Source organism: Neomonachus schauinslandi, chromosome 14 (genome assembly GCF_002201575.2).
Source record: "Neomonachus schauinslandi chromosome 14, ASM220157v2, whole genome shotgun sequence".
In the NCBI taxonomy this organism is placed as follows: Eukaryota; Metazoa; Chordata; class Mammalia; order Carnivora; family Phocidae; genus Neomonachus; species Neomonachus schauinslandi.
In genome coordinates this window covers 24,468,590-24,480,168 of record NC_058416.1, presented here as the reverse complement: position 1 = coordinate 24,480,168, position 11,579 = coordinate 24,468,590, and the positions used below count along the sequence as shown (strand labels likewise).

Below are 11,579 nucleotides of genomic sequence, written 5' to 3'. Positions count from 1 at the left end.
GCAGGGAGGGGGACAGGAGAGTCCGTGTTGAACGGGGGCAATGTCTCAGCTCTGCAAGACAAGAGTCCCGGAGATGGAGGCGACCGGCGGTTGCACAACAGTGGGAAATGTATTTAAGCCACTTAAAAATGGTTAAGATGGTAAATTTTATGGTATGTGTATTTTTCCTCAATTAAAAGATTTTTAAAAATCCAAGAAATGACAGGAAAGGATCAGCTGAAGTTAAAGCAGTATTTATTCCATTTTTCTTGCAATCATATTAATCTAAGGCATATGTAGTAATTACATGGCAAGAGAATACAATTTCTTTTAAGGCCTCTGTAGTTGGATTTTTGTGCAGAAATACATCTTTGCCTCATTATCCCTTAATCACACTCAGACACTTGCAGTAGAGGGCGCATCTGGTTTTGCAGCTGCTCCGAAGGCCACCTGCTTTGCTGTGGCCTGACCCAGCACAGTACGAGGGGGCCTCGCTGGGCCCCCTGCCCCTCAGGCCATGCTCTCGATGATAACGGCAATGCCTTGGCCACCTCCGATGCAAGCTGATCCAACAGCGTATTTCCCGCCCCGACGCCTAGAAGAGAAAGCAGTGGCTGAAATCTACTCAAATAAAAAACGGAGCTAATTAGAAAATTAACGACACAGAAGTAATAATGGTCACATCTGCATTATTCATTCTCATTCAGCTCAGCGTCTCAATCTTTTCCCCAATCCTCAATCTTGGTTTATAGTCACAACACAAGGAATTCAGAAAACTGAATATATTTATTAAGAGAAAGTAGTAACACAGAAGAGAGAGGCTGAAACAGATCTAGAAGCTGAGGTGTGTTGTGAGAAAGGAGAGAGGCCAGGTTGTCATGGGGATAAAAAGGAAGCTGAAGAAGGGGGAGTGAGCGGCCAGCCTCTTTGATTTTTATATAGATTCCGATTTTCATGGCACCTTAGTGGAACTGCAGTCAGTGAAGTTTGCCCATGTGAACGGGTAGGTGATTTGGAAGCATTTCATGTCCCTTTCATAAAAATTAGACTCCTCTAGACCACGGTCTATTCTCGCTCCTCAATCCGAGAGAAAAGCACCTGGGAACTTTTTGGTGCACATCACTCATTTCAACTCTGTGAATTATTAAATGAAGGGTGCCTGGGTGGCTCAGTCAGTTAAGCCTCTGCCTTCAGCTCAGGTCATGATCCCAGGGTCCTGGGATCGAGTCCCACGTCGGGCTCCCTGCTCAGCGGGGAGTCCGCTTCTCCCTCTCCCTCTGCCTGCCACTCCCCCTGCTTGTGTTCTCTGTCAAATAAATAAATAAAATCTTAAATTAAAAAAAAAATGAAATGAAATGAATTCCATTTACCTTAACCTAATAGGAGCCAGAGTGACTTTTCTGGCCTGACGTATTTGGTTTTGTTTGCTTCTTCCTAATAGAGCAAAATGGTCCAAAATACACTGTACCAGAAGGAGGAGCTCTTGTATCAAAACTGAGAAGTATCAGACACGCAGAAGGGCTCTTCTGGAACCCTGGCACAAGTGACGGAAACACTTAGCTCAGACCCAAACTAGCAGTTTGCTCAGGTTTCTTAAATGACAGCATCCAGCTCAGAATCCTCCCAATATTTTGTTTGTTCTCCTAAAGAATTGTATCTCGGGGCGCCTGGGTGGCTCAGTCGTTAAGCGTCTGCCTTCCGCTCAGGTCATGATCCCAGGGTCTGGGATCGAGCCCCACATTGGGCTCCCTGTTCCCTCTCTCACTGTCTCTCTCGGTCAAATAAATAAATAAAATCTTTAAAAAAATAAAATAAAATAAAGAACTGTATCTCACTCTTGTAGCTGGCACTGGAGTGTAAGCACACCACGACGACCGAAGTCCTCAGTAGGGCTGACTGCTGTGCACCAGTGCCAGGTGGTGGGAGGGGGTGGGGATGGGGCAGGAGGGGGAGGAGGCAGGCAGTCCTGGCGGCAGGGGGGACAGTGCTGGGGAGGGGCCAGAGGCTCAGTGAGCACACGGCAAACACGAGGAAGCGTGCACATCCCAAGTGCAACACCACTAACAAGTCAACCGAGTCATCTATAAGGTCAGCCCAAAAGGGGTGCCCCCAAATAACTTGTTCCTGGTGAGAAGCAGTACAGAAAAATATGAGGAAGAATGGAAAATGCTGGACTGTTCTGAGGAAACCCAAATCCATGCATTTTTACCCAAGATGGCAAATATGAAATGCAACAATTTCTAGTAAATACCTTAATTCGTGAACCAGGTGCGCCGTAATTCTTGTTCCAGATCCTCCCAGGGGATGACCCAAAGCAATGGCTCCACCATTCACATTGGTTTTACTTGGGTCAAGATCCAAACTCTTCTCGACTGCTAAGTATTGAGGAGCAAAAGCTTCATTCACCTAAAAATAATCAAAACACAGATAAAAATCCTTGTTCATAAGTTGATTTTTAACTGAGAATTGTCCAGTCCTACTGATGACTACTTTTGCTCTTTTTCTCCTATTTAAACTACCTTACGATGTTATTTCAATTTATCTTCAACCACTCTTTGTAAAGATAACAGGTTTGAAAATGGGTGTATTTACCAACCAACTGATACTTTAAGTCAACTGCATCCCTTGGCGAAAAGAAATCCTCAGCAATGTTATAAATGGGTACCTAGTAGAGACAGTGGGAGGTGGCTTACGGGTTCTGGAGCCAGAGGGATGGCTCAAATCTTGGCTGTATGCATGTTCTTTAAGCTCTTGACACTCGAGGTTCCTTCAATAGTAAAATGTGACTGTAGTACATCCTAGGAGTTATTGTCAAGGTTAAATGAAATCATGGGTATTAAGTGTCCGGTGTATTTCCTGACACATACCAACCATTCAGTAGATGGTTGCTCCTAGTAGTATTATTATTATTAATATTATTATTATTATTACTACTACTATTATTATTATTTCCCAGTACTACTAGCCTTTCTTCTAAGAAGAAACTGACACACAACCAAGGATAAACCTTCAGAACCAGATACATAGAGGAATGGTTACCGTGCTGAAATTTGGCAGATCTGAAAAGTATCATATTGTATTTACTTAACAAGGTTGGCTATGAGAATTACCTTCCTTCAAGTTCATAGCACTATAGTTTCATATGATCTTAGCTAGAAAATTTTATAGGTAAGAAAATTGATTTTTTTTTTATGATTTTATTTATTTATTCGAGAGAGAGAGAGCACGAGAGGGGAGAGGGTCAGAAGGAGAAGCAGACTCCCCACTGAGCTGGGAGCCCAATGCGGGACTCCGGGACCGTGACCCAAGCCAAAGGCAGCCACCCAACCAACTGAGCCATCCAGGCACCCAAGAAAACTGATTTTAAGAAAGGTAACTTTTACAGAGTCGAGATCAAAATCCAGCCTTGTGTTCTTTCCTACTGTATTTTGTGTTCTTCCAAGATGGTGCTTTGTTTGTCCTTAGGTCCTACATTATTTTTCCATTTTATATGGTCATGTTTAAGGCGGTACTAAGAGACCTGGAATATGAACTAGCAAAACTAGGTTTTTGAACTGAGGAAAAACTACCACACGGTAATCAAAAGTCCCGAAGACAATCATATCAAGGTACTGAGAGCTATGTCCTTGAGAACATACACATCTATAAATGATTATGAACAGCTTTGCAGAGCTGACATATTTAAACAGAGTTTTAAGTGTGAAATCTAGAGTCAGAAATTCAGGGACATTATTTGCTAATATAAGTATGATAATTAGGCAGCCCCCTTGAGGGTCTAAGCATGGAAGAAGAGCTATAAGGATAAGCTGTCTGTCTAAAACCATGGTTTCCTGGGGGCGCCTGGGTGGCTCAGTCATTAAGCGTCTGCCTTTGGCTCAGGTCATGATCCCAGGGTCCTGGGATCAAGCCCCGCATCGGGCTCCCTGCTCAGCGGGAAGCCTGCTTCTCCCTCTCCCCTTGCTTATGTTCCCTCTCTCGTTGCCTCTCTCTCTCTCTCTGTGTCAAAATAAATAAATAAAATCTTTAAAAAATAAAAAAAATAAAACCATGGTTTCCTCTTTGAGAGATTACCACAGAGGAGATCACACTTGTGCCGAGTGAGAAGCCCCCTTCTCTACCAATTTAAATAAAGAGATTTCCTTTGTTATATTAGTGATTTCCCAATGTCAAGTAGCATATGTTTCATTACGTAAAATTTTCAAATCGTCCCCAAATGTAAAATGTATATTATTTATTTCTCACCCACCTTATATAATATTCAATTCAATTCAACAAGCACATAGGTAGTCTAAAATGCAATATTCTTATAAGGTTCTAAAAAGTTTCGAGGAATTCATATTTTAGTAGGAGCAATCAGACTTTTAATTCTTCGAATATACATAAAGCATTTTAATCAGGTAGAGAAAAGTACTGACCCACAGCACGTAACAAAATTAATACTTAGATGCACATCATTTGGAAAGGCATGGAAACAAAAAAAAGCTGCAAAATACCAAATTAAAGCCATTTATGCTATAGAAATGGCTTATTCATGTAAAATAGTGTAACACTTACTTCTACCAAATCCATGTTTATTGGTGGTTTATTCACGTAAAATAGTGTAACACTTACCTCTACCAAATCCATGTCCTTAAGACTCTGTCCTGTTTTCTTCAGTACCCCATTGATGGCAGGGACAGGACCTATATAAGAACAAAATCAGTTTCATCTTATATTAAGTATCAAATTTCTCCTTCCTTACTAAACAGGTAAGGAAGAAATAATGTAACAGTTATTAGTAGCCACAAATCTTACTACCTTGATAGCACATTATTCAAAGATGTGACAATAAAAAAACAGAAAACAGCCAAAGTGAAAAGCTGGTTGTGCAAAATTGTAAATGAGAGGCTCACATGGAAAGTTCTACCGGAAATGGCTTTAAGAGTTCAGAGAGCCAAAGGAGTCCTCTATGGGGTTTTGCAGTCATTTACAGATCATGCTTCATACCAAAAATCAAGTCAGACTGAGGGCTCTCCTGGGACAGAAATCACATGCATTCCTAGTAGAGAAGTGGCTGTGGCCACTTTCTAAATTTTCAGGTCCATCGGGACAAAAGGCAGCAGCATCTCCACATGGGCACAGCAAGGCAGGAAGCCACAAGGCACTTTAGGGAAAAGATACCGGAAGCAAAGAAGTGTTTATGATGACAATGGTAGGCAGATTTTAAACAAAACAAAAGCCCCACTGCAGAAATGCAAATCTACCTAATAAGACTTCCGAAACTTCAGCTCCCAACTTACTGATGATCACCGATGACAGTTTAATGCTGCTCAAAATTTTTAAGTATATTGGTATTTTTTCCCAAAAGGTAAAAAAACTGGCTGAAGATTATCTACTTCACTATCTATTCTTAGAGAATGAAATTGCCATAAATGTCTAAAAAATATATGTGTTACTTTCTATTGAATTTAAGTAGTCAAATATTCTGCAACAAGTTTCAAAAATATGCCTAAAGTAATAGGGGAAATCGGTCTTTACAAGAAAAGCATAATGCAATCTAAATACAATGTACTTTGTCACCTAGTTAAAATGTTCTTTGGACAACAGTCTGCTTACTGGTGGAGGGCATCCAGTCAGCCCTTTTCAATCTGGCTACCGATTTAACATAGAACCTAGTTCCAGATTCTCTTTGTATGTCTAAGGCACAAAAACAGGATAGAGAGTCAACAGCAGAGCATCGGTTAGTTGGCATGGTCAGGGGATGAAGTATCCTATAGGGATCGAAGTATCCTACTGGGATCAAAAATACACAGAATTAAAAGCCGAGGGTGTCAACTACACTCTACACAACTCTTTGTCTTCATATCCATAGTACGCATGACTCAAGGGCATTCTTGTTAACTTAGAATCGTTACAGTCAATTGTTACAATACCCTGGGCCACAACCTGAGTTTTAAAGGATTGTTCCCCTAACATTTTTATTTTTTATTTTTTATTTATTTTTTTTTAAAGATTTTATTTATTTATTTGAGAGAGAGAATGAGAGAGAGAGCACATGAGAGGGGGGAGGGTCAGAGGGAGAAGCAGACTCCCTGCCGAGCAGGGAGCCCGATGCGGGACTCGATCCAGGGACTCCAGGATCACGACCTGAGCCGAAGGCAGTCGCTTAACCAACTGAGCCACCCAGGTGCCCCTCCCCTAACATTTTTACTGGGACTCAGAAAGTTATAGTATTTTTGTTGGGAAAAGGAGACCTCATTTCTAGTCCTACCACTAATAGCTATGTGAGCTTGGGCACCTTTTTTGGGCTTAAGCTTCTCATCAGAAGTGGCTTGAACTGGTTTTTAACCATTGGAATCCTTTCTACAAATAAAGCCCAGTAAAAGATAAAACCAGAGCTGCTACAGCTGCAGAGGTTTCAAGTTTCACCCACCACTGCCACCACTGGGGAGTTCCAGGGAGCGCTGTCTTTCCATTTGTGTCCTTCCTGGGAGCCATTACTAGTCTCAAGTCCCAGCTTTCCTACCTTTTCTGGGTCAGCAGTTACTCTTGCAAGGCTAAGGATTGCTTGATGCTGGATAACTACATAACCAAGGAAACTATCCTTAGAAATTGGACGGATGAATCAATCCCCACCACTCAATAACCACTCTCCCTTGTTTTCATTTGGGGCACTCCATGTAGTTACCTTGTCTAATCCTACACAACAACCGACAGACAGCTGTCTAGGTGAAGGGAGGACATCTGACGCTGAGACATTTGGCATTTATGGCTCTGTTCAAGCCCTGAGGGGGAAAAAAAACAATCCTTCCACCGCAATGGTGTTCACTGTACTACAGGGCCAACATCCAGACCCTGGAAGAGAAGGAAGGAAAGCTACATTTTCTTTGCTCACTATGTTAATGTATCAGAACCTATTCAGCGAGGTTAAACTGAAAGAGAACTATAAAATAACTACTTACCTGTATCAGATAAATTTGATTGATCACCAAAACCATCCAGAACACTTAAAAAAACCCATATTCTCCAGGCTTTACCCTGGAGCTACTGAAACAAAATCTTTTGGGGTGGGGTGATGGGTAGATTCTGATGATCATTTGGGGTCTGGGAAACCACTGTTCTAGACACTGAAGTGATAAATGCCCTACCAATAGACAGACGTTTAATTTTTTAAGCTACCTTCCGTCTCTAAAACAAAAGCCATGTTTTACCAATAGCGAGTACCTTAAAGCTAACAAGCTTTTAAGGCTGAAACAGAGAAAAAATTGACTTTTAACGGATGGTTACATAGCTTGCAGTTTTGGTTAAAGTAATCTCAAACACAGTGAAAGTAACACAATATGGACATGGCAGCAAATATGGTTGGGTATTAACTTACTCCCAAATGAGCACACGTGGTATTACTTGAGGAGAACCTTGAGGCGTACACTGAAGGATCTCTGAGAACACAGGTCAGCAACAGGTCATCTCCCTTCTACCTTGGGACCTACTTCAAAACCCAATTAGTTAGTTGGAAAAGGCCTAACTAAGCTCACAGAAAAATCTCTAGACCCATCGAGAATCTGAATCTAGCCCTAGGGTATGCTTTTCTTTGGGGTATGAGGGTATAGGTGGGATAGGATAAAACCTCTCGGCACTAATATTTTTGTAAGTGAGACTCCTCATCAATTCTGTTTCCTGGAGAATGATGAGAGAAATTATTAAAATTCAGCATCATCTGAGGTTCCTAGGAGTGCAACCAGCAAAAAGCTCTTTGTTCTCCTTCTAATTCATATTTTTCAAGCCAAGAAAGACTAGCCCTTGAACAACACAAGTTTGAACTGAACAGGTCCACTTACATGCAGATTTTCTTGATAAATACAGTACAGTACTATAAATGTATTTTCTTACAGTTTTCTTAATAACATTTCCTTTTCTCCAGTTTACTGTAAGAATATAGTACATATATAACATACAAAATATGTGTTAAAAGCTTATGTTATGGGTAAGGCTTCTGGGCAACAGTAGGCTATTAGTAGTTATGTTTTGGGGGAAGCAACAGTTATACTTGGATTTCAACTGCATGACGGTTGGCACCCCTAGCCTCCATGTTGTTCAAGGGTCAATTATACACATTTGTAGGGAGTTCTCCTGCTAATCTTTGCCAATCGAGATACACTGTAATTCTTCATTTTCCTATTACGCCGCAGCTGAACCAGGTGGGCATGATTGACTTCCGGGACAACACGGTAAGAAGAGCACTTGAATTAGAGAGGCCCGGTTCCCCTTCTGCCTCCATCACTTACTGGTCTGGAACTTGACAAGTCAACCTCCTTAAGCCTCCATTTTCTCCTTCACAAAGGGGTTGTGGGAAAGGGAAATGAGACACACCAGACCCCGCACGCAGAACACCCAGCGTTCAGCCATCTCTGTTTGGCCCCAGGATCTCTCCTTGCCTGTTCTCTCATCTGGTCAGCACCTTGTAACTCTTCTGTTATACACTGGGGGCCAGTTTTAAATATCTCAAATGGACAGTGAGACGCGATTACTACCCACGAGCAGTTTACACGGTCTTGGTTTTCCTATTGTGCCGGGCACAGGTTTTCTAGATTTGCTTAAATGACTGATTACCAGTTTCCTTTTCTCCACAAGTGACCTTGATTTGGCTACCGTTTCAGGTATCTGAATGCCAAAGATTTCTCTCTAGCAACTAACAGAACCAGTTTGTTTCACTACAAACTTACCAATACCCATGATAGAAGGATCACATCCGGACACAAAGTAGCCCACAATTCTTGCCAGTGGTGTGAAGTTATGTTTTTTAACAGCATCTTCACTAGCTATTATAACAGCTCCAGCACCATCAGATACCCCCTGGGAAACAAAAACAGAAGATTAACTAGAGGGCAGAAGGCCCCAGTTAATCAAGGTTTGGATTAATGGGGGTAGAGTTAGGACTGTGGTAGTGCGGAAGAAGCAGCGCCGCCGTCTGGGCTACGACCAATGCTGGTACTGCTCCGGTGGGTCAGACGCTGTTTGAGGCACAGGATGCAGCCTCACCAAGGGAAACCAGGAAATAATGTCCAGGAAAAGCTTATGTCCAGATGTGGGGAGATGTAAGAAATCTGATGAGTTGTATGCATCAGAAAAACCAACCAACCAACCCCTGAAAACTGAAATAATAACCAAGTAGATTTCCTTCTAGATTCCTCATAATATTCAGAACAGACTAAGAAACTGGAGGAGTATTATATGGGAGTTAAAATATTTTGTTTGGGACTATGACAACCCCAATTAACAGAATATGAACACTGCCAGGTTAAGCTAAATAGCCAGACTAGCCTGGGAAGTGGCCAAACGATACCACGTGACTACTTTGCACCGAACGTGTCAGCAAGAGTCCGAGATGATCTGTGGCGCCACCTACCGAGGCGTTCCCTGCGGTCACAGTTCCTTCTTTCTTGAATACTGGGGGGAGTTTATTTAACTGCTCCAGGGTTGTTTGGGGCCGAGCATGCTCATCCACCTGCATTGTCTGTTTCCCCTTTTTCGTCTTCACCTCAATTGGTACCATCTCATTATTAAAGTAGCCAGCATCATTAGCTGAAATAGGAGAAAGACCATCATAAGAATGGGAGAAAAAGATACACGAAACAAAATCAAACACATCCTTCTCAATTTAATTTCCACTCTACCCTTTCCTCACAGGCTACTTTAATATAAGCCTTTGTTACATGTACAGCTTACACTGCCTGTTGGAGGACTTAATATACTGCCATAAATCTATGCAAATGCATTCTGCATCTTCTTAAAATTTTAATTTTGATCTTTTATACTACAATTTTTTTTTACAAGGTATCACTAGACTATTAGCAGTCCTTGTCCATTACAGATATAATAGCACGAGGTAAAATTTAATGTCTCCTTTAAACTTCTCTGGGTGAGAGAAGAAGTAATTTAAATGTTACCAAGTTGTACAATGACAACGTACTGTACACTTAAAATTTGTTAAGGGTCGGTAGGGTTGATGTTAAGTGTCTTTACCAAGGTAAGAAAAAAGAAGTCTCTAAAAGAAGTTACCGATCCTGAGGCGCCTGGGTGGCTCAGTCATTAAGCGTCTGCCTTCGGCTCAGGTCATGATCCCAGGGTCCTGGGATCGAGCCCCACATCGGGCTCCCTGCTCCGTGGGAAGCCTGCTTCTCCCTCTCCCACTCCCCCTGCTTGTGTTCCTGCTCTCACTATCTCTGTCAAATAAATAAAATCTTTAAAAAAAAAAAAAAGTTACCGATCTAGGTCACCAAGGGATCTATGACAAATTTAAGACAAGCAACCCGAAGAAATTTTGTGAGCGATTGCGGACACAGCTCTAAGTGAACCAGCTGACCTACTTCCATCCCCACAGACTAGAATGGACTACAGTAATCCACCGCTTCAGAAACAGGATACGCCGGGAGTGAGACCACCTTCCTTCTGATATCCCTTTACAACAGGCTACACACTTCCCTTATCTGGTTTTCACAACTCTTAGGGCAACAGGGGAGGCAAATCTTTTTTCTCTCTATTGTACAGATGCCCAGTGAATAAGTAACTTGGCTGAGGTCGGATAACTTGTATGCGGCAAAGACAGAAACAGAACCCATGACTCTTGGCCTCGGGAGCAGCACCCTCCCACTTTACATGTGTAACTGAAAAACACAGAGCATGAACTGGCTGGCTTCGGCTCCGTCCCACTTCTCCCTCTGAAACGCTAAGATGGACTTTATTCTCACTGTTCCAAGTATTTAATGCCCCTAAAGAAGAATTGCTGCTCGTTTTTAATTGTTTCATTTAAAAAATCTTTTTCAGGAGACTAGTAAGTGTCTTCAACTCACCATACTGTCATGTTACCCACTTTGGACTGGTCTGACAGTAGTGTGGGGTGTTACACCAAGGGCACCTGGGCTCTGGCCGCGGACAGTTCTGAGTCTTCGAGTCAGGGCGCAATGATTCTCAGTTAGGAATGGGAGCAGGTAGGCACAAAAGAATACCCAATGGGTCCTTTCCAAACATACCATCCCTTCCTTGTGAACAGGATATGCCTCAGGGAAGAGGACACCCGCTCTGTCCCAGCAGCCCCTGCGAGCCATTGCCTCTCACAGTCTAACAGAGTCCTCCGGAGTAGAGTCTCCTACTGACGTCAGAACAGGTTCAGGACTCAAGTGGCCAGATAAGGTCAATTAACAAGGCCACTTTTTAAGTAGTATTACTGTATTTCAAAAGAGAAATTTTGCAATCACGAACAGAATATCTACTCATATAAAAACAAAGCAATGGTGAAAAAAATGTGATTTTCAAAAGGTAAATTTATGACCATTATAATCTGAAAAAGGACAAAAATATCTTTATTTATTTATTTTTTAAAAAAGATTTTATTTATTTATTCATGAGAGACAGAGAGAGAGAGAAACAGAGGGAGAAGCAGGCTTCCCGCGGAGCAGGGAGCCCGATGCGGGGCTCGATCCCAGGACCCCGGGATCATGACCTGAGCCGAAGGCAGACGCTTAACCATCTGAGCCACCCAGGCGCCCAGAAAAATATCTTTTTTTAAACCGAGGTATAGGGCGCCTGGGTGGCTCAGTCGTTAAGCGTCTGCCTTCGGCTCA

General features: G+C 42.2%; 1 protein-coding gene across 1 annotated transcript in view; it reads right to left on the bottom strand.

Annotated features, from left to right (window-relative positions):
- Positions 1–217: 217 nt before the first annotated feature.
- The window catches only part of ACAA2 (acetyl-CoA acyltransferase 2), a 33,997-nt gene continuing 22,635 nt past the window's right edge, over positions 218–11,579 (bottom strand). The window contains exons 6-10 of the mRNA XM_021686354.2: positions 9,365–9,540; positions 8,682–8,811; positions 4,591–4,661; positions 2,231–2,385; positions 218–574 (exon numbers count right to left, since the gene is read on the bottom strand). Of these exons, the coding sequence (XP_021542029.2) occupies positions 490–574; positions 2,231–2,385; positions 4,591–4,661; positions 8,682–8,811; positions 9,365–9,540 (617 nt within the window). The 3' untranslated portion in view covers positions 218–489. The remainder of the gene's footprint in view (positions 575–2,230; positions 2,386–4,590; positions 4,662–8,681; positions 8,812–9,364; positions 9,541–11,579) is intronic.